The sequence below is a fragment of the Aptenodytes patagonicus genome, chromosome 3 (genome assembly GCF_965638725.1).
Source record: "Aptenodytes patagonicus chromosome 3, bAptPat1.pri.cur, whole genome shotgun sequence".
Classification (NCBI taxonomy): Eukaryota; Metazoa; Chordata; class Aves; order Sphenisciformes; family Spheniscidae; genus Aptenodytes; species Aptenodytes patagonicus.
The window spans coordinates 111,961,327-111,984,477 of record NC_134951.1 but is presented as its reverse complement, the minus strand read 5'-3'; the positions used below and the strand labels follow the sequence as shown (position 1 = coordinate 111,984,477).

Here is a 23,151-nt window from a genome sequence, read left to right as displayed (position 1 = left end):
AGATAAGGTTTGAATTCAGCACACCTGCTATCTTCTAGGAGTAACCTAACAGTTCAGTGCAGACACTAATGTCACTCATGCCTTCACCTGTGATCACTGACTTCAGAGCCCAATGGAGTAAGTACCAGTTTGAAGTCTCCTCAAGATGAAAACAAGTATTTTATACCTGATAAGGTTATCAGCTGTACTGGCCTTTCCAGCAAAGCTTCAGTGCCAACAAAGCATGTAAACCATAAACATGCTGCAATGGGAGAGGACTGTGGATATAACCTTGACCACTTTTGGTGAACAAAGAACAGGATCATGTTCCTGTCATCCTCCTCCTCCTTTCTAGCAGGACACCTGTGTACAGAGTGTGATATAGCTCTGCTTCTCAACAATTGCTTTTAACACAGACATTAAAATTCACAGAGAGCATCACCTTATTTTCAACCAACTTCACTTGTGTGCCTGACACAATAGGGGCATTGGGAAAGTAGTGGTGTACAGTGCACACATCTGGTTATTTCATATTGGGATTAGACTGAACTGAATCAAACGTATCTCCATCACTGCTCTCACATGAGAAAGCCACTTGTCTAGTCTCTCCACATTCACTTGACACTGATTCCAGACAGCTGACCATGCATCACAAGAGATCAATTGCCCAACCTGGCAGCACCACTAAGGAGGACAGCTGAGGACCTATGCTACCACTTACCCTGAATGCTTAACATCTGTCCCAGCTTCAGTGCCGCTCCCCGGACCTTGCACAAGGTTCTCACAATTCTTTCTGCATTGGCCTCCGACAGGAACGGGCTGGAATCCATCACCGCTTTCTTTCCTAAGGAGAGAAAGTGTACGGATGAAGAGCACCCTTACCTCAGTGATCTCAATCCATTGTGTTAGTCCACATTCAACAGATTTGCCCTTCCCCAGAGAAATCAGACTAGGACTATACTCAGTGCCTTCACTGCAACCCAGGGGCATGGACTGCACTTGGACACACGTGTCTTGTGACATGTAAGTGACTAACATTGCTGGCTTGAGGGCCAACAGCAGCAAGTCACAGCAGCACAGACATCCATGGAGGCTATGCAAACTGTCCAGGATCCTGGGCAGATGTTGGTGCTTGAACTCACTGTGCCAGCTAGCTCAGCCTAAAACGCTGTGTAAAGGTCCCCCAAGTCCCACACCATAGGCTGCAGCATAGCCATAGCCTCAGAAGAGCAGCAGGAGTGCGCCACAGCACGGAGGAACTGTCAAAAGGTTTGACAGCACACTGGGATAAACTGAGAATGTGCTGGCACTTCTTAGGGTGGGAGCAGGGATTCATGCCAGTGCCAAACCTCCTTTCTCATACCAAATAATTCTTGCTCAAAACACAGATTCATACATAAACATATTGCTGTGCAATTGCACATCCAGAGTGTGCACTAGGCATCTGTAGAGAGCAGTCACAACTTTCACATCTCCAAGTGCACAATAAAACATTCTTTTCTAATCAAACTGAAATTTACTGTCTCCTGATGCACAGGCAAAACAAACTCTCCCAACACCATAACCCCAAAACACCATGGCTGCACGTAGCATTTTGAAAAAGCAGCAGATTGTAAATCTGTGATGAGGTTAATCAAGCTAGTCAAAGCCAGGGAGGCTGGAGATAGTCCTCACAGGAGAAGCCCAGCAGGAGCTCTCATCTCTGATACCATGCTGCTCTTAGACAATTGTGCTGGAAGGGACATTAATTCCTGTTGTCAAGATTGCCAACCTTTTTCCCTTTTACATCCTCACACATGCATGGCGTTCCTCGCGACATCCTTATGGGCAGCTTGCTACTGAGAAAGATGCTGCCTTTAGACAGAAGAACATCTCAATGTAGTTAGTCACTTCTTTTGACTGCACATAGAGGCCATGCAGGGAGGAGGCCAAACCTTTCTGTCCTTACTCCCATCAGCAGTCATGCAAGCATCAGCTTGCACAGAACAAGGCCCAAAATATACATACTCAAACACACACATTCCCATCCCCCAGAAAGGGTAAAGCCTGATGTCTGACAGGCTCACCAAGTAATCACTGCAGCCATCTACACACCAGTGCCACGGCCCTAAGTATGCGATGTGGTTTTTACGTGGCATAGGAAGCACTTCCCCTCCACTTTTTTTTTTTAAAGGGAGAGGGAAGGAGGAGGGAAGGAGACCCTGACTCAATTTTGTGGTCCCTTTGGGAGAATCAACCCAAAACTCCTTCTCCAGGCGATGCCCAGTAGAGCGGGGACAGAAAGGGCAGGCAGGCACCCGCCAACCACTTCTCTTGGGGCTGCAGCTCAGCTCCTGCTGACAGAGAGCCAAGGAGGAGGAAGGTCGGGTCTTACAGCCAGGCTGCAGGGCCCACAGCTAGTATGCTGATCTTGGAGCTACATTTTTTTTTTTCCAACACTTCAGAGGGAAGGGTACCAAGGACAGAACAGCTGAAACCCACATATACGACAAGCAGGGCCCAAAAAGGCATGGCAGCTGCAACAGCCCTGAGGATCTCAGGCAGATGGAAGTTACTGGTGTGTCATGTAGTGCCTACAGCAGCAAGAGACCCTCTCCATCTCCATCTAACTCTCAGGACAGTATTCAGAGGGAGCTCAGACTGGCCAGAGAACAGGAGAAAGAACCAAGAGTTGACTGAAGTAGCTGCTGTCTAAACTCTGGTTGCTCACACAACTTGATACAACCTTCTTGAAGTGCCAAGCATGTTACTGATCTGACAGACACCCTTCAGCCCCAGCAAGCAGCTGGCTTGCTTACAAAGCTTTCCCTGGAGAAGTGATGTCACTGAGCTCTCCACTAGCAGTGCACAGAGGATGCCAAGCACTGCCTTTCCCTGTCCTTTGGCCCCTCCTTTCCTTTACCTGTTTTGTGGGAGAGCAGCAAGATGGCACAGCATGTGGGACATCATCTATCTGTCCAAATCCCTGTCCCAAGTAAAGAATGTACATGAAAAGGAGAGAGGAATAAAGACACCAGGAGGGAGGACACAGGACAACTATCCTGCTTGAGAGCAAGATGCAGAGAAGCAGGAGGGGCCCAGAAGTCACCATGTGCATCACACAGAGAAAGCCTCAGAGCACATTTTGCTCTGGATCCTGAATGTAAGGAGTCTGAGAGGCTGAATAGGTAGAGCTGCCTACGGCAGAAGGATGTGGCTTTGCCCACTTGAAAAGCTGGCTCTGGAGAGTGGAGTGCTTGGAGCCATCTAACAGAGCTCTGGCTCTCAACTGTCCCATCAGGAAAATTCTGTGTCCTTTGCAGTGATGAGGCAAATGAACCCTTGTATGAGCTCTGACATACAGACACACAGGGGCTAGGGAAACTACTGAGTCAAAGCCTTACCTTCCTTCATACCACCTGCACACACAAACATCCTCCTTTGAGTCTGCAGCAGGATAAAGGAGTTAGTTAATGATTAAAGTCACCTCCAGAAGCCAATGAACCCTGACATTTTTAAGAGTCTTATCAGAGAAAGAGCCAAACACAGGCACTCCCCATCCTCTTCTGGTGTGCTTCTCATTGAAGTCAAGCCCACAGGGGCACTACCTGATCACCAGGCAGCCCAACAGCCCCGTGATCAGCTGTTGCTTGTTTATGTACTCTGCTAAAAGCAGGCATGAACAAGAAGGTAACTTGAAAGCAAGAGTCAAAAGCAGGATTATGTAAATGGAAAGTGAAGAGGAAAAAACAGAAAACAGACTTAGCCTTCCAGGGCTAGGTAGAAAGGAAGCACAATTTCATGAAAAAAATATGCCAATTTTCAGTAAGTTAACATTTTTCTCAAACACTGCAGGTACCTTTCAATGCTACAAATGATTTTCTCCCCATGTTAAGATCACAAAGTTGGTTTGTTTGTGTTTTTTTTGTTTTTTTTTTTTTTTTTTTTTTTTACCTACTTCATCCAGGAAAGGAAAAAAAAATGCAAATAGAAGTCACATCTAAACAAGCTGTAGCAACAAGGAGACTTCAGAAATGAAGGCTCCTGCAGCCACGGTGCCTGGAGCCTGTCAGCTCTTCCACAGCAGAGGCAGCAGGCAGATGCCCTCAGGAGTGCTTGACCCACATCTTCCTTTCCAAATCCAGAATCAGGGTGAACCCTTCCAAATCTGTGTGCATCTCACAGCTGTATCAGTGCTTTTCCACCTCCTTTGCTACTGTCAAATGGAGAACTAGCCACTGGACTTTGCATGTATTTGTTTTTAGGGCCATCTGCCACTCAAACTTTGGGGCAAGGAAAGAGTCAAGAACATAGCCTAAGCACTTAGGACTGAAAACTCAAGGAGATTGCATTATTCCTTTTCATAAGAAAACAACTCTACATTCAAACCTAGGCCAGCTGCCAGCCCTTCGGGGCTCTGTCCAGCCTGGCATTTGCACAGTGCCTAGTAGAACAGCCCAGTACAGGTCATTAATAAGTTACAAAGTTGACCATGAACCCAGAGACTCTTTACTAGTAATGGCAGCTATTTATCTGGGCACTCTTTCATTTTTATTCCTGGAAATTTATTCTACCCTCCCATTCCCACCCCGTGTCAGCCTTGCACTTTAGATACACACTCTAAATACTGAGACTGCCATCAAGGTCACCAGTGACCAAGGAGGTTATTTTTAATTAGCTACATCAGCCTACCAAGAAAATTCCCGCTGGAAATCAAGTACAGCCTTCCTCTTTTTTAAAAAAATAAGATGAACCAAACTACTTAAAGAACTTAAAGAGGCCCTCAAGCCCTTAAAAAAACCAAACAAAACAAACTTCACTCACAGGAATTTGGCAGTGGAAAGAACTTATGTCCAGGACATCAGGCTTGGATGGAGAAGGGAGAAATTCACAAACTCTTGCACCAGACTTTTTTGTTCTAGGAAAAATCCCTTCAGAACTGAATTGTTTATGGAAACAGAGACAATCCAAAGCAGAGAGAGAGAAGGGGGGCCCTGTGGCTACTAAACAAGGATGGGGAAATTGAGCAGGAAAAGACAGATCAGCACTAGCGCAGTTGCTAGAGAATGTGCAGGAGAGTAGGCATTTGTGGTCCCTCCATTTGATAACAGCAGTGGAAAGAATTAGTACAAGCCACGTTACTAGGATCACTTGTAGCTCAGGAGTTTCTGGCTTGCAGTTTTGTGACAGAAGGACCAGTGCTTCTAGATCCATTTTAAAGGCGTGAAGACACTTTCATTTGTACTGACTGGACAGGAGGAGGGTAACGAAGAGAAGGCTCTTTCCCGTCATTCCTGGATGTCAGTAAGAGCGTGAAATTCTTAGGCATGCCTTTGGGCATATACACAACCCACTTGTTTAAGTCTGAAGTGCCAAGAAGTTGCTATTAATATTGCAGCAGTGGGGAGAGAAAGGACAATCCTCTACCAGCTTCCAGAGAACAGGACAATCTGTCATTCTTAAAGACACGTCTTAGCCCAAGCTTACGGTGCTGGCAGCCAGAAAACTTGGACACAAATGCCTCAAGATGAAGTCATGAAAGGGGTGCAGAGGTGTTTTTTTCAGAGAAACGTAGAGGTACCTATGTCAAGAGATTTCCTCCAAGAACAGCTAAGGCTGGTACTGCCACAAGAACAGTAAGAAAATGCGATCTTGGACTCAAAACTGTGTATATATCCTCTGCCATGCATTTCTGCAGGAGCAGAGCCCATGGAGGGAGTTGTCATCCATGGAGCCTTACCCACCACTGTAAAATCCTGTGGAAAACACATCCAAGGACACTAGCTAGAGGCTGTAGCTGAGTCACCTGGAGACTTTCCTGTGTCCTTGGCCTGAGAAGTTCCAAGAGAGTATGAGGGCTGAAATAGTCTTTTACATCTGCCTCACCTCAAACACTTGCTGCTTTTGGCCCATTCTCAGTCCCACTACCCTTGTCCTTTACATTGTAACTACTGCTCCAAGCTCTTATCCAAGAAGACATGACAGCAAGAAGAGAAGCAAGAACGAAAGCAAGGCAGCTAAAAATAAGAGCCAGGTCATTTTCTAACTCCCTTGCCTAGCATCGAAGTCAACAGTTCTTATTACCTTATTCTTTAATCAAGGTTTGTTCAAGAAAATTACTCTTCCCAAAGCATGACTCAGACTGTAGAGCAGGCTTCTGGCACCAAGTTATAGTTACACCGGAAAATAATAGTTTACCTAGCAAGAAGAAAAAAGTCTAAAGGTGCAGTTGCTTTATTGCAAGGAAAAAGTGTCTGTTGCCCTCTACAGAAAAAAAAAAAAAAAAAAATCCTTTCTCATGCTGTAAGGAAGAGAAACAAAGCTCATGTTATTCCCTCAAATTTCATAGCTCTGCAAGCTCACGTTTTCAATGTGGGGTGTACCCAATTAGAAAATAATCTGGCAAACAGAGAAATACCAACAGTTGTGCAATTTCTCCTCTGTTAAAAGCAAAGCAAATCATCAGTTTCCAACAGGTATGAACAACCTGTCAAACATCACAAGCGCTGAAAGCAAAAACCTTCAAGGTTTCTCTACAGGATGGGCCATGTTTGCCTGAATGCATGCTTTTAAATCAAAGCAAAGAAACCCACCCAGCCTTAAACACCTCAGGTCATGGAGAGAAACAACAACTCTTTGCCAAGGATCCTTTTTCTCTGCTGGGCTGCTCTGCATTGCCTAGTTGTACGGGGAATACAAAGATGCAAGTATTAACAAGTAGTGTCCTGGGTGGCACACAACCCCTGCCTCGCCCCTGTCCCCCCACCACAGGGAACCTGTTTCATCTGCTGGGGTGTTGTTTTTTGGTTTGGGTTTTTTCATTGGGGTTTTGTTGGTTGGTTGGTTTTTTTAGGGTTCTCCCCCCTCCAAATTTCTTCAATTTTCAGCCACTCCAGTACCTCCTGGAATAGAGGTTCACACTACCTCAGTCTCCATCCTTTCCCCACCCCCAAAGAAGACCAGGGGGAAGACACAAAGTGGCCTTGTAGCAGAATACTACTGGCCACAGAATGAAGTTACAAGGACCCAGCAGTTGTCATTATCTCAAAGCAATGCTTCTGAACCAGGAACGATTTGACTTCATTTTTACTTCTAGCTGCAAGTGCTTATCCCTTTCATCAGTTCCCTCCAGTCACTGGAAATAACGTAAACACACAAACATGCTAGCCAAACCACGGAGACCAGCTGAAGACCAAACAGCCTGCAATAACTGTAACAAAGAACTTTACATTTTGCAGCATCCCACCACAGCTTTTAAGAAACAAGTGAATGGAGCCATAAGCTTTAGAGTAATCTCATGTTTTCTAGGAAAGAACACCGTGTACTTTCTATGCCCTAAACCATTCACCCACACACAACCATTCAGTACCACCATGTTTTACCAACACATAAGCTTAGAAGAAAGCCACCATGACATGGCCAGGTACAACTTAGGAATATTTTACCTCCAACTTCAAACAAGCTGGGAAGAAAACAGGATCAGGTCGATTTGCACAGCACAGCCTTTTGACCTGTTATGAGAATCCTTTAGAAGAAGGCAAAATATAGATACTGGAAGTAGATAATTGCCATTTAACATGTACATAAAGTGTTTTGTCTCTCTTAAAAGAGAGCAGCCATCCTCGAAGTTCCTCCCAGGCAGAACATCCTTAAATCTCAAACAGACTGCAACCACTAACAAAGTTTTCAGACATACAGGCTCATCTACAGTTTCTGTACTGATAGAGCTACATGGTTTCACTGAACAGTTTAAAGGAAATTGTTAGGCCAAGGCAATCCAAGAACAGGCACAGGGATAGTATTCAAACTCAGGGGTGGCTGTGGGAAAGTAAGCTGTACGAATTGTGCTGGCATAAACTCATTCTCTCGCATATACCTCTGACCTCTGTCTACATAGTGAGGCTGTGGTGTACTTAAATGGGAGAAGAGTCTGGAGGCGGAGAAGGATTATGTTAAAAGAACTATCCACATGCCCGTTATTCTGACTGCCTCACTGTCCCAGCTTTCAAAAGAATAAAATCTTGCAAATGCAGGTAAACTGTGTCTGGGGAAAAAAAGAAAAAAAAAGGGGGAGAAAAAAAAAAAAATGAGGATGTAGAAAGGCCTTACCATTGCGTTCCTCAGGTCTAAGGCTCTTCTTTGCAACTTCTGCCAATGCCCCAATGCCAAGACCAACAGCTAGTCCTTTAAAATAAGAAAGAGACCCAGGTCAGAATGAAAAACACCTTCTGAGCCACTTACAGAGGCATTTTCTGTAATTAACCTTGAGCCACATGGTCAAATGCACAGCAGCAAAACAGCTTGATTAGAACATCCTGGCTTTTGCAATGGAATCACCTTCAAATTTGACACAGAAGAGTTTTCTCCTGTACTTCTTCAGCCCAGCACGCCAGCCAGGTATCAGAGGCTAGGCCAGTCTGGGATGTCCAAATAATATATATATAAAGCATGTCAACAGCTGCTACTCAGAGCTCTGTGCTCTGGCTCAGGTCCTGCTGTAGACTCAGATCGTGGAGTTTAGAAGGGAAGAAAAAAAAATCTCACAAACATAGTTCTCAAAGTACCATTCTCAGGAAAAAACAGAATCCCCCTCACCTCCCACCAAGCCACCACATTAGAGGGAAAACTATTTAGATGAAGCCGCTGCCAGTAGAGTTTAAGGCTCTGTGACCCTACTGCCTAAGCATTCAGGTTTATTTGTGCTCGTTAGCTGTCTTTGACTTCCACGTACCCGTTGATTATGATGAACAGAAACATGTTTTTCCTGAGGCCCACCTTATGCAAGCAGTGTTGTAAGCTGCAATTCCAAGGAACAGTGCTGGGGAGTAACCCCGCACAGCAACCGTAAGACCATGCGACCAAACACCAGCACTCCACGTGCACTATCACCCTTGCAAGCAGTGAATTCTAGGGTGTTGTCTCACAGCCACAGATTAAGCTACAACTACAAAAGAAGCATTATCTGCCTCCACTAACCTGACCAAAGCCACCAAAGATTAAATGAGACACAGATCTAATCATGCAGTAATCCATACTATCAAAGGTCTCACTGCCTTCCCAATTTCAAAATATTTATTCTTCCAGATAATAAATGACATAGGCAACCAGAACAGCTAGTGCTCCTTCACATCTCCTCAGCAATGGTGCATCCCGCCATGCCTTAACTCCCACACTGCTAGCAGTACTGGCTGTGCATGTTTTCCAAGCACCCCAAGCCCTGTTGAGGCACTATGAGACAGCCTCCCAGGTAAAACAACCCGGGGACACCGAGTACAATGAAGGAAGCATAGCTGACCAGCGCGTGGCATTTTGTGCATGTGTGCACACGTTTTGTAGTCTCAAGTGAGGAAGCCTGGGCACAAACAAGTTGAACCTCATTTTGCACAGTGAGTTTTTACTCTCTTCCATCAGGTAATTACAACCCCACCTCTACCAATAAAATTTCGAACTTGCACAGTCCGTCTGCTTCAGAAACAGCTCCATCTTGCAATCTTGCAGACCACATGCACTGGGTCAAAGAATCCAGCATAGGGTGAATGAAGCACAGGAGGCACCAGTGACATTACAAGGCCTTCACGAGGACTGCTTCCAGGGCCACTCCCGTGCTATTTAACTGTCAGACAACTTTTCATTCTCCGTTGCACATGAACGTTTAAGAGCATATGGCATAATACAGAAATCTACATTCAGAAAAAATATAACTTTCACAGAATGCCATGATTTTAACATTATAATACTTCGATTAAAAAACCCTGAAATAATTTTCAAAGCAGCTTGTGTTTTATATCAGTGTAGGCATGATCAGACTCCAAACACGTGTGTGTCACACCTCCCCTCTCCAAGATCAGACTCCAAACAAGCGTGCATCACACCTCCCCTCTCATGGCCGTACACAGTTGAGCGTCTGAACTGAACCATATTGTAGACTACGCTAGAAAAAGAGCTTCTGTTACAATAGCTCCCTTTAGAATTTGTTCACTGCTCCACTCTGTCCAATTTGCTAGAAAATGAACTCCAATCATCAGTCAACAATGATTTCAAATAAACTAAAGCCAGGCATAAACAAGTTCACTGTTAAACAGCTATGAAGGTTTAAAGATCTGAAGTTTAAACAAAGGCTTCAAGCATCTTCATACTATAATCACAGTGCGCAGCAAAATATTTAGCTCAGGGCATTACATGAAAATGCAATGTAGCATTCCGACTTCAAATGTTCAGTAACTACCTGGAAACATCTGAAGGCATACGCAGCCCTGCTCTAAATGTGGTAGCAGGAGGGTAGATAATACTCTTGAGACTGTGCAGGATCATGTGCATCTTCGGTGTCTGCTGCTTCTTAGCAATCAAGCCTGCAAAAATTAAGTCAGCTGTATATGTAGCCTTCTATCACCAAGAAACAGGTGACAATTCAAAGTTTTATTTCTCAAAGCAATACCAAAACTTGGCCCTTTCCCTGAACGTCCAGGGCTTAGAAAAAGCTGCCACTTTTCAGAAGTCTCAGTCGCTCACGTTATTCCTTTGTTCTTACCAAGTTATCAGAAGAACTATGAAATTACGGAATTAAATAATGGGCTAAATTCCTCACGGCTCTAACTCCATCCACTAACACCAGTGCTAGGGATCACTCTGACCCTGAACTTAGGAACGTATTACCTTCTCCTTCACCAACTTGAATTTCATTCAGTGTGGCATTTGGAGCACTCACAGCTCACATAACAAAAAACAGTGTGGAAAACTCAACCTTTCCTCATCTTACAACCCAGATTAACGCTCTAGGGTTCAGAAAGCAAGTACTAGACAGGAGGGTTCAGAGCCACACCACTCATTTCCTGAAATGCCAATCAAATTTGTTTTCCAGGCCTCTTCTGCACACCCACCCATCTGAAAGGCTGTGGTCTAGGCACATGTTATTTGAACACAAATAATGCTGTGTACTGGGTCTGGCTGAAACAGGAGTTAATTTTCTTCATAACTGTCCTGGTTTCGGCTGGGATAGAGTTAATTTCCTTCCTAGTAGCTGGTACAGTGCTGTGTTTTGGATTTAGTATGAGAATAATGTTGATAACACACCGATGTTTTAGTTGGTGCTAGGTAATGCTTACACTAGTCAAGGACTTTTCAGCTTCCCATGCTCTACCGACTGAGAAGGCTGGAGGTGCACAAGAAGCTGGGAGGGGGCACAGCCAAGACAGCGGACCCCAACTGGCCAGAGGGACATTCCATACCATGTGACGTCATGCTCAGTACAGAAACTGGGGGAAAGCTGGCTGGGGGGGCCGCTGCTCGGGGACTGGCTGGGCATCGGTCAGCGAGTGGTGAGCAATTGCATTGTGCATCACTTATTTTGTATATTCTTTTATCATTATTACTATTTTCCATTCCTTTTCTGTCCTATTAAACTGTCTTTATCTCAACCCACGAGTTTTACTTTTTTTCCCCCCCTGATTCTCTCCCCCATCCCACTGCGGGGGGGAAGTGAGCAAACGGCTGTGTAGTGTTTAGTTGCCTGCCGGGTTAAATGACAACAATAGCAGCCTGTATCATGCTGTGTATTGGATTTGTGACTGCAAGTGTTGATAACACACCAGTGTTTTAGCTGTTGCTGGACAGTGTTTGCACAGCATCAAGGCTTTTTCTTTTTCCCCACTCTGCCCCTGCAATGAGTAGGCTGGGGGTGGGGTAGAGGCTTGGAGGGGACACGGCCAGGACAGCTGATCCAAATCAAAGGGATATCCATGCCATATAACATCATGCTCAGCAGCAAAAGCTTGGAGAAAGGAGGATGAAGGGGGGGATGTTTGGGGTTACGGTGTTTGCCTTCCCAAGTAACTGCTACAAATGCTGAGGCCCTGCTTCCTAGGAAGTGGCTGGACATCTGCCTTCTGATAGGGAGTAGTGAATGAATTCCTCTTGCTGCTTTGCTTGCACATGCAGCTTTGCTTCACCTATTAAACTGTCTTTATCTCAACTCCCAAGTTTTCTCGCTTTTGCTCTTCCTATTCTGTCCTGCTGTGGGAGGAAACGAGTGAGCAGCTGCATGGGGCTTAGCTGTCAGCCAAGGTCAACCCAGCACACACTGCCAGCCTTTCACCTGTTACCAGGAACAAGTCATCCCTCCAAAGAAGCTGCACGGCTGTAGAAAAGCACTCTCCTCCTCTGGGCCACTAGCCTACTGACCTCGCACAAGTCACTCCTAGCGTCCTTCATTTTCCTTGTCTGCAAGATGAGTATTTCCTCGAAGATTAATCACTTTGGGACAATTTTCAGCATCACTGAACAGCCACGGTTCAGCACCTTGGAAAATAACATCCCTGAGCACCTCCAGAAAGTCACACTCCTGCATTTTGCACTTTACGCAGACAGATTATTTCAAGCCTGAAAACGCCACCTGGTTTTACACCAGCAGAGTACCTCTTCAGATATTTTCCAGGCATCTCCAGCACCCGTTACACTTCAAACCAAGCCCATCAAGAGCTGATCTGGAATCACTTTTGTTCAGGAAGAATCCTCTTGCTCAGCAACTGACACAACAAAACAAACAGGAGACTGAATGGGCTGTTATCACACTGCTCAGCCTGCCAGGCACAGGGGTGGGTGAGACTCTCCCCTGGAGCAGCCTGTGCCCTGGTTTTGGTCACGTCAAACACTGCAAGCACCACACACAACACATTGCAAGCTGCAGACAGTTATGCATCAATTTCCACTAGCTTTCTGAGCATTAAAAGCTCACCAGAAGAAAGCCACACTCACTTGTCACTAGCATGACAATCTGAATCCTGTAGTTGTCAGTCCTGTATACGCTAAAGAGGCTAGGTTTTTTTGTTGTTTTTTTTTTCCCAAAAATTGCTACAATCACATTAGATCTAGACTTCACTGCAAGCTTCCTGAATTTTCTTTATTGCAAAAGGATCTTATTATATCATTAAAATAATAAACTTACAAACCAGGAATAGGATTAAGGGAGACAGAAACTGCTTAGAAAAGTCAAATGATGCAAGGAAGGGAGAATAGAAATAAAGAAAAGATCAAGAACTGTGTGGGTGGAACTGATGACCCATCAGGCTACAAAACAAGCATGGAACAAAAAACTGCAGAAAAATCTGTTTTACCAATTCCAATCCTGGGAAGAAAAAATAAAATAAACAAATAAAAATCAAGGATGATATTTAGTACTATAAATACAGCTACAGCAGTCACTCACTCCAGCTGCTGCAAGAAGCATACAAAAATACATATAAAGGACAAAAGTTTAGCAGAGGATCTTGTGCTAATTACAGAGAAACATTAGCTCAGTATTACACGCAAGCATTGGAGAAAGTGATCTTCAATCTTTCCAGCGAAATGTTCCTTGCTCCCAGAAGAGGTGAGAAGCCAGGCAAACTCTGCAGTCCAAGTATTTCTGCCTCCTATTACTAATTTGTCCATCACCCACCAGAGTGTTCTGACACCACAGCTGAGAGATCAGCGTTCCCTATAACATCAGGGGGACAACAAAAAACATGCAAAGACAGAGGACGAATGATTCAAGTGTGAACAGGATCATGCCAATAGCATCGGAATTCAGCTATCTGAACCCCAGGAATAGTTACGTGAACTCTGCTTTTGACCTACTAAACATCTTTCCATCTTCTACAAGTCTAAAATGATGTTGTTCTAATATGGAAATAAAGAAAAAAGTGGTTTTTATCCCACCAAGAAAAGTCAAGAGTCAAATGCTAGTTTGACTGGTGTGGAGGTGGTAGGGGAAGAATCCACCTCAGCCATTATATTTCCCACAATGATTTCCTGGGGTCTTCAAATGAAGATGGCACCCCAAAGCACAGAAGAAACAAATCGTACACAAAAAGCTTACTTGCTCTAAGCTACACTCCCTCACGGATACGGAGCAGCCTCCTGCCTTTAATTATTTTCAAGGCAATGCGAAGAGGCCACTGGTAGAGCAGGAAATAATCACAACCCCCCCCAACCCTGCTATCCCCTATTTAATTCTGATCATTTGAATGTCCTAGGAAGCAAGGACAGAGCTGGGTCACTACTATTCCACAGGTTAAGAGTGACATCCCCTGCAAAAGGGCTCCTTCCAGCTGTTAACCATCATCCCTCAGCAGCAGCAGGTGCTCCCAAAAACCAATAATGTAATTGCAGACTCTCATTAAATCATCCTACACCTTGTTTCCGACTTCCATTGAAAAGTCAAGACAAGAGAAAATGCATGAGAGAGAACACACACTGTGCAGGCACAGGGAACTTCCAACTCACCTACCACTGAGCTTTGAAACACTTAGTTTACTTCAAGCTTATCTTGCCTTCTCTAAAAAAAAAAAAAAAAAAACACAAAACAAAAATACATTAAGTTGGGTTGGAACTTAGAAAAGCAAAAATCAATTCTCATCTCAGTTGGAAACTGCCTCCTATGCCCTCATGAGACTCTCTTAATCAGCCTCACTCTTCAGCTTGCAGATATTTTTTAAGAATTGTACACGTTACCTCTTGCATTAGTCCTGAGAATAATGCCCAGATAGGACTGGCAGTGAGGACAGTAAGTAGCTAGGAGAGTCACACAAGTACCACCTTCCCCTGCTCACAGTCCAAGAAGAAAACAGTCAACTATAAGCCAAAGGTCACCAACAACTTCAGAGGAATCAAAAACGGGTAAAAGTGAATGGTACACCATAGCTCTTGCCATCAGCTAATGTTTCCTGGTTTAAGCATTTAAAATGCTTTATAAAGATGCAATTTGAAAAGAACATTCCTCATCAGATAAGAGCCAGTCAGGAAAAGCCACACTAGAATTAGCTGATGGGGTTTCACAATTGCACTGGCTCTGTTAAGGCCATGTGCAGGTCAGAAAAAACACTCTAAACTCGGAGCAAATAGCAAGCAGGAGCTGCTCCTCGCTATAAATGGAGTCCCTCTTTCCATGCAGTTCTAGAGGCTGTTTAAAAGCTCGTATCAGTCTGGATCAAGATCTGACCATTAAGAAATGTTCATTACAGGTAGTCCTTCCCATGTGGGGCTGCCCACACCACTTCAGACTCACCACACCCTCAGAAACCTTCTTCAAGCATTACCCACAGCCTACCAAAGTTATTACCAAGGGATTTCTTAAACTGGAAAAAAACCTACCTATAGGCCATATCCCTTGTTTGTTAGCCAGTGTACTGACAGTACTACTTCTCCTTGCTGTTGCGAGGAAAAATTCAGAGGGAAAGATAAGCAATGAATGCTAACAAAAGATCGCAGAGACCAGAGAATCTGAACACCATTTTTGCACCAGTGTCCCCCCAAAAGCAGTCTGAAAGCAAGAGCTCTGTCTTGCCAGCAATTTCAATCATATAAAACAGACAACTGGAGGAGAAGGGCAAGACCAAAAAAATAGGTGACACACACAGATATGACTGAGGATGCTGCTTATAAACAACCTCTTACTTTCTTACTCTCCCTTCGTGGTTTTGGTTTGGTGGGGTTTTTTGTTTTGTTTTTTATCCTGAGGTTAGGAGAAGACAGGTAGTTAGTAATATTTCCCCTTGAAGCATGAGTCAGCCTTTCCTCATGCAACAGCCTTGGGTGCCCAGAGCTGGAGCGCACAGCGACAGCGCTGGAACTCAAAGTTCACAGAAAATTTGGTCATCTGCCACTTCACATCCACCGGCTGTCAGCAAGCAGCCACAGATAAATTTGGAAGATGACAGCTAAAAGTGCTGTGACACTTTCCATACAAATCAAGACTAGATTAGAACGGAGATCTGTATGCTACTAGAACTTAAAAACAAAGAAGTCAAGTGAGTTTTAAAGTGGTGCCTTGTTACTCCAAAAAGCAGATCACGAATCCTCCTTCCCTTTAAGGAATACTAAACATGCTGAGAAGCCAGAGCGCCTGCAATGAATGACAGGGTTAAAGAAATCTGACCAGCATTAAAACCTTATGTTATCACAAAACTCACTTGCTGTTTATTCCTGCACTGCATAGAATCAGTCCCTGCCCCAAGTCCTCCTAGTGTGCGTATTACTCTGACAAAGAAACACACAGAGGAAGAATAATTGTTTTTTTTATATAATAGTTGATCTGAATTACATTCGACAGGCTATTTTTCTTTCTTCTGGGATCTGTAACACAACGATGTCTACTTTGCACATGTGCTTCTCTATCAAATTTGTGGAAGAGAATCACAAGAGCCTAACATGCTACTTGGGAGAGACTGTTCAAACCTAGATAGGCTATTACCATCTCAAAACACTACGGTCCCAAAAAAAACCCCCCAAACAACAGAGAGACTACTCATCTAATGATTAGCTAAGTAAGACTAGCTGTGATCATCTTTTCCACTGTGATAGCAATACTGTGATAGTTCCCTTTTTCTCAGGAAGATGTTAAGTCCTTTGATGGCTTTGGATACAAGACATTAGATAAGCACCATCTGTTAATATTACTAAAGACATTTAGCTGCTTTTTAACATAGTAAGTCCCATTCTGCAAATAAAATTCACATAGGTTTCAGCTAGCTTGATCTTACAAGCTCAGACTTCACATCCTTCCTGGGAGAAAATGGTTTATAAGCAATGGCTAAGTAAATCAAACCTTGACTATTATGATCTCCCCACTCAAAAATCAATACCAAAAGGATATATTTTATATTTAACCACTGTTCAGAGAAGTAGCAAGGATAAGTTTGGGAAAAAATTATTTAAAATAACAGCTGCTCCAGCTGTCTACGCTTGACAGTAACAGCATACTGTGAGGACTAGAAGGAGAGTTTCCTCACATATGCAGGACCCAGGTATTTGTACACACTGGAGAACAACCTGCACCTCACTCTCTCTCCCTCTCGTAAAACAGCACAGCCCAGTATGTGTTACCATGAAGATGTGCAGTTCTACTATGCACTCCCAAGTCATCTGCCCTATACTCTCTTAAGAGTGACTTTTTTTTTTCCATTTCAGAACAGGTATACAAAAACTAAGCTCCAGGAATATATCAGCCTGCCATCGTAAGACAAATGAAAAGCCATGCCAACTCTGTAGTTCTTGTTTACAGGTAGCTTGCTGAACGCATCTGAAAGGTGTGTTTAGGTGGGGAGCTTTTTTCTTTGCCATACTACCCCAGCAGCAGTTAGATATAAGAGTGACAGAAGACAGGATTCAAAGTATAACTTCATTCTGACTAAAGGCCAAGATCCATAATTGTAATGAAAAAGCCCAAATCAAGCTCTGAGCTAACTAGCTGTTTGTGGGAAAGCACTTTCCTATTAGCAAGCTTAACTAGAAAATAGAACCAACTAATGCTTCAGCAGGAGGACTGTCACAGCCAGCCATTAATCAGTACGTGCACGCGTAGTGACTTCACAAATGTGGGTGTGCAAACTGACCTCCAAAGTTGGCAAGCCGTCCGATCCTTGTGACAGGAACCTTCCTCTCCCGGGCCCGCTCACTGAGCTGCAGCAGAGAGGGAAAGGAAAACAAAACAAGAAGAAATCCACAAATGAACTGGGCATATGGTCAGATACCTGCAAATGGAGAGTGCAACTTCGAAAGCACTTGAACAACTCTGTGCTACAGAAAGCTTTTCTTGAACACCAAGCCTTATATATGTTGCGAGATTTTCAAGTGAACACACTGCAGAACAGACACACCATGAACTGAAACATACACTAAGCAGAGGAGTGGACAAGAAGGTAGGAAAGATAGAAGAGCTGACAACCATGTTTAGAAACCCCATTTTTACTTTCACCTCAGCAGCCCTTATGTTTTGAACTTGGAGAAGCAGCGCAATGCCAACCCAAACTCCCTTCCACACATGGAAATAAAACTCATGGAAGGTTATCAGGTTCACAGTACTGTAGATAATTCCCCCAAGTACAACAGCTGGAGCAGCAGAAGCATACAGTCTCATCAAAACAATATCCTGAGCGAGTGAACCCACAGTGGCATCTGATACTGGGTTTGGGGAAGGAGGCAGAAGGTCAGAGCAGATGGCAAGTATCTCCACTGTGAATTCTGCTGTGGGCTTTCTGCGCTGTCTCACACAAGGGCATGAAGCACTAAAGCAACAATTGTGAGCTACGCTACTCTCCAATCTACTAATGCTCAGGGCAACATTCCCTCCACCTCTAGAAGGACTGCAAGACACAGTACAGGAAGCCACAGCCTTCACTGAGAGGAGCTTGGGTCCAATTCATTCTTCACAGCCATAGCAAAATAACTAGCTAAAGGGAACGGGGCCCTTCAAGGAGAAGATAGACTCTTTAGGTCAGTCTTCAAACCCTTGTAGCCTACAGCTGTCCCCACCTGCTCAACGTTTCACCCCCAAAACTGGGATGAAATACAGACCCTTCATTACTGTACCACGCATCAATAAATACATCGAGTCCTCATAGTCCAGTGAATGAGAGAAGAGCTCCTGTTAATATAAAACTTAAGTCTAACCCTATGTATGCTTTTTAAACATCCTCTCACATCAGAATATCTGATATAGAGGGGGCAGGTGTGAAACGAGAGCCTGAAAAGCTATTGACAGAATAAATAATCACAGAGATCAGAGTTAATGAGCACTGACACTTTCCTCTTTTGCCACCACAAAAGGGAATAGCGGAAGAGGAAGAAATGAGAGAAAGAAATGAGAAAAACACAGGAGAAGGTGAGTAAGGACAATCCAGTCTAGAAATCATAGTACTGAGAATCTTTATTTAAAAAAAACATACCATCTGTTTGTAGGGTTTCTGCTCTGAACCTGTTTTGGCCTGTCTGGCTTTATCAATATCTTCAGCTGTTAATCCACTAACAGAGGAATGGTCTTGGTGAAAAGCCCTATTTTGTCCAAAGGCAACAGCAAAAGGATTTGCAGGGTCCCTAAAGCCTCCAAATAACCTTGCATCCATTTTGGGAGGGAAAGGCTTCTGACCCATGCCAGAATCTCCAGTCTCACCGACACTTCTAAACGGTCCATTTGTAGTGTACGAGTAAGCAGGGCCTTCACCGCTGTGTTCATGAGGCTTGCCAGGGGCAGTGGAGAAGTCCATTGGAGCATCTGATGGCTCTCGGGCTGAGAAGTCATAGTCTTTCCCAAAATCTTCACTGAGATCAGTTAAGTTCTCCTGCTGTTTGCCTAGTTCCTGCAAACAATAATAGAAATACTTTAAGAAAACAACTTAAAACCTGCTCCCTACCCATCTGTGGTCCTCAGAGATGGGCATGCAGGTAGGCTGTCATGTCTCCACAATAAGAAATTTGTAGAGACTCTGCCACTGCAGACATTCACAGTAAGAGACAGGAAAAAGGAAGAGAGACTGAGGATGCCTGGGATCACTGGCAGTCTTTCAACCCCACTGATGGGACAAATTCCTTAACAGCTTCTCAAATGCCCGTAACTGGAGACTCCTTGTTCTACATACACTGCCAGGAAGGGTCACTAATTGTGGAGTTCACTAGGAGGAATACACTGCTCAGAAACAACAGGTGATGGGAGCTGCAGTATTGCATAAAATATACTTAGGGAGATAACGAAAAGCTAAACCTCATAGTATTCAGTTCTTACCCCTACCATGTTCCCTCCTCCAATCCTGTCCCTAATCATGCAATGTCAGCCCTTTCAAGCCCAAAGCAATACCAAATACCTACTTAAAGGCAAAGTAAGCTCAGCCTTCCACAGCCATGACATTACCAACTGTAAAACAGATTTCATTATTCAACCACTAAACTATGGCAGGGTTTGTTGTCATCCTCCCAAAATAAATAAATACAATTCTGTGCTTGAAGCAAGGATAGCAGCATCAGACACAGCAACACTCAAGGCAAGCTTCCCCTGACAGTCTTTTCTGTTCTGTCCTGCAAGAGCTGCCCCATTAAGTCCAGATATTTTCCACTGCTTTTCAAGGTAGAAATAAAGTCAGCAGCAGAGCATTATCTCCTATTTACTTGTTACTTGACATATTCTAGTTACCTCAGCAGCGGCAATACCATGAAAGAACTGATGACTATTACAACCAATCAACAGGATTTTAAATCCTGCTGTGGTCAGGCAAGCAGGCAGCATATTTTAGGCTCTTTCCTAAAGACTAATTACATTTCCCTTCCTTGCAGGAAAAAAAAAAAACAGAACATGGTCTTTCCTGTTATTCAGCAGGTCTCATGCTATTCTGAACCTCAACATCACAGCACGGGGGAGAGGAGAAATCTGTTTACAGGTGGGGACAGTGGCCACAATACTGACTGATAATTTCAAGCAAGAAGACCTCTCTATTTCCATACTTCAATTTTAAAAAGCATGTCAGACAGCCAAAGCCCTGCCACAGATCAAGAGAAGTGAAATATAGTCACTTAACATACAAACTTTCCTCCCTTCAAAACAGAAAACGTAGCTTCAGACTACAGATTTCTTACTGAGCCTTGCTTTGGCAGCAGCTTTTCAGGCAACTCATTTACAGAACACAGGGCAAGTGTTCTGCAGGTGTGCTTGTGGGGCCTCTTGTGCAGAGAAACAGGCATGGAAACAGGAGAACATCATCTCTCTTCTTGGATGCAAAAGGAGGACAAAGGCAAGACAAAGCACTATCCCCATAAACAAACACACTTAGGGTATTCCTATTACAAGCTTAAATAGAACCAAGTAAACACGGACCCTGATTCTAGGACTGAAGCTATAGAATGCCATGATAGTCCAAGCTGATTGCATAAAAAAATGTTAAAACCTCACTCATTAGTTTCTGCTTCAAAAATTATGACCTGAGCTACACTGTCTTTCTTTCTAAAGGATGATAAAGGATTATAATTTTTGATTAAGGGAAGTTCTTTTCCTCAGACAAGCCCCATGTTTTCAAGAGATGGCAACAGAGCAAATGCAAAGCTCTTATAAATCCATCCCCGTGTCTGGCGACAGAAGCTGCTGCTTAAAAAAAAAAAGTCTGGCTTTCCTTATGTTCCTCCTCATTTGAAAATCAGTTCTGAAAATCCAGCCTGGGCTGTAAGTGATGAACATGCAAACACCTGACCCTGAGCCATTCTGAATAATATCATGTGCACCAATTCTGTCAAGAAAGGAAGCAGCACTGAGATAAATCCAAGTCACTCTGAAAGAGCTCATTCACTTAGTCAAAGGAGAGGTAATCAATGACTGAAGTTTAAAGGACACTTTAAATAACAAAGCTGACAGCCAATCTTAGCAAGAGCTTTATCTTTGACAAGATGAGGTGAACAGAGCACTCTTCATTTTCAGCATATCTTAACACCCAGTAATGGAAATAGAAACATTCTGCAGAAACATTCCCCTCCCATTCCTGTCCAAGCACCTACTGCACACCACAGAAATCCTGGAGAATTCCCAGAGCATTGCAACATCTGTATTATTGATCCAACACTTCAGAGCTAGGTTCTAGCTCCTGATGAAAGTTCCTAGCCACTCACAACAAAACCAAAAAGTACCTGGAGGAAAAGCAAAACATCAGACTAGACTGTGCACAAAAAGCTTTGCTTACCTGCATTTTCCCCAAGGCAGAACTGAACTGTTCTTCAGCAGCGGCCTGGAGAGTCCTTGCAACGGTAACTGCATCGCCCCCAAGGAGCACCTGCCGAAGCTGTCCTGCTTGGGTTTCTAGGACTGCTTTACTAAGCTTTGTCAAGCCTCTCATGACCATGATGGCATCACCCGCCATGACTGATCTCTTTCTGTGCTGAAAGGTGAAAAAGAGAGGGGGGGGGGGGGGGAAAGCAAGAGGTCAAGGAAAAAGTTTGCAACCAGTTTCAAGTCACCTAAGAGCTAGTGGCACATCCCAGACAATCTCTGCTTTGGCAAGCGGCCGCCATGGGAACTTGTTTGCAGCTCAGATAGCACACAGGCCAGCTTGAATGACAGCTAGTTAGCTGACCTTACCAGGCAAAGCGAGAACTCTCCTTATGACTGTTTATGAGTTAGGATAATATTCCAGGACTCCACACAAATATTCAAGTTACCATTGACCAGGGAAGCAAAGACAGGTATATGTCAGTAACACTGCAAAGATGGTCTTGATTCCTTCCAGATGTTTAAAAGGATTAAAAGCATTAGCATTTGACCTTTAATTATTATCAGGCCCTGGAACATATTCTCAGTGCCTGATAGCACAGATGAAGTGCAGTGACAACTGTCACATCCCATTCCTGCCCTGGAGCTATGCCTGCTTATTTTACATAGCCAAATTCCTTCACCCCCACACCAATGAGTAAGCTTTGTCTGTCCTCCAAGGGTAGTCCGCTGAGTCCCCAACTTGTAGCTCAGTCTGCTACTTTTAATTGGAAACTTAAATACGCTCAGAACACCTACCTACCACAGCATTTGCAAAGTACTGCACTACAGTGCTAAATTTTTGACTCAGTCCGCCTTCCTGTTAAAGAGGCACTCCGTCTCAGATTTGTAACAGTCTGTGCGATTTCAGTGTCTTCAAACACAAACTGGGCACTGTAGGATGCAGGACAGAGCATGTCTGAGAAGAACAAGTTCCACCAACTCCATTGTCTCAGCCTCGAACCAAGCTCAGGACTCAGGCTCTCCTACATCACTGTGGTTCATGTAAAAGAAAATCAGGAGTGGCCAAGGTGCCAAAAGCGTTTTGCAAGAGAGATTTTTCACCTGCTTATTTCACTCATCTCCCACATCTTTAAAGCACAGTCAGGGTCACAGTTCCAGGGCTGGCCCAGCTGCACGTCCTCCCACCTTTACTGACACAGAAGATAGAGGCATACAGTTGGCACAAGATGCTGACTTAAGGTTCAACCTTACCCATACACCATTCTCTGTAACGATTTGGAGAAGAAAAAATGTTCTGGCTGCGATAGGTACTGAGCACTAGTCTAAGGCCACGTATTTAAGTTATTTCCTAGGTAGGTACACAGGTACCAATTCATTTTTAGAAGACGACTTGTCAACACCCACATATGCACTACAACAATAAACCTTAATACACTGAAGTGCTACAAGTGATCCTGAGTCAACAGGACACACGGCCTTACGCCCTGCTGCAGATCACAAGCAACTGGATCCAGTTACCTTCTCGGGAAACACAAAGCCTGTCTCACAAACATGTCTGCTATACCAGTCATGCAGGAGAAGTATGGACTGCTATAGATAAGTTTCTGGATAAGTACACAATTTTGCTGCAGTCACACAGGAGACACACGGATTACTACAGCTGAATTTCAGAAACACATTATTATGCAAATGCAAGG

At 44.0% G+C, this 23,151-nt stretch overlaps 1 protein-coding gene across 3 annotated transcripts in view; it reads right to left on the bottom strand.

The window, feature by feature from the left end:
* COQ8A (coenzyme Q8A) overlaps window positions 1-23,151 on the bottom strand; it is a 48,363-nt gene that overhangs the window by 14,140 nt on the left and 11,072 nt on the right. For all 3 annotated transcript variants that reach the window (XM_076334698.1, XM_076334700.1, XM_076334699.1), the window contains exons 2-6: window positions 21,426-21,620; window positions 18,657-19,067; window positions 17,325-17,391; window positions 8,068-8,142; window positions 701-823 (exon numbers count right to left, since the gene is read on the bottom strand). In XM_076334698.1, coding sequence (XP_076190813.1) covers window positions 701-823; window positions 8,068-8,142; window positions 17,325-17,391; window positions 18,657-19,067; window positions 21,426-21,602 — 853 coding nt within the window. In that variant the 5' untranslated portion in view covers window positions 21,603-21,620. The remainder of the gene's footprint in view (window positions 1-700; window positions 824-8,067; window positions 8,143-17,324; window positions 17,392-18,656; window positions 19,068-21,425; window positions 21,621-23,151) is intronic.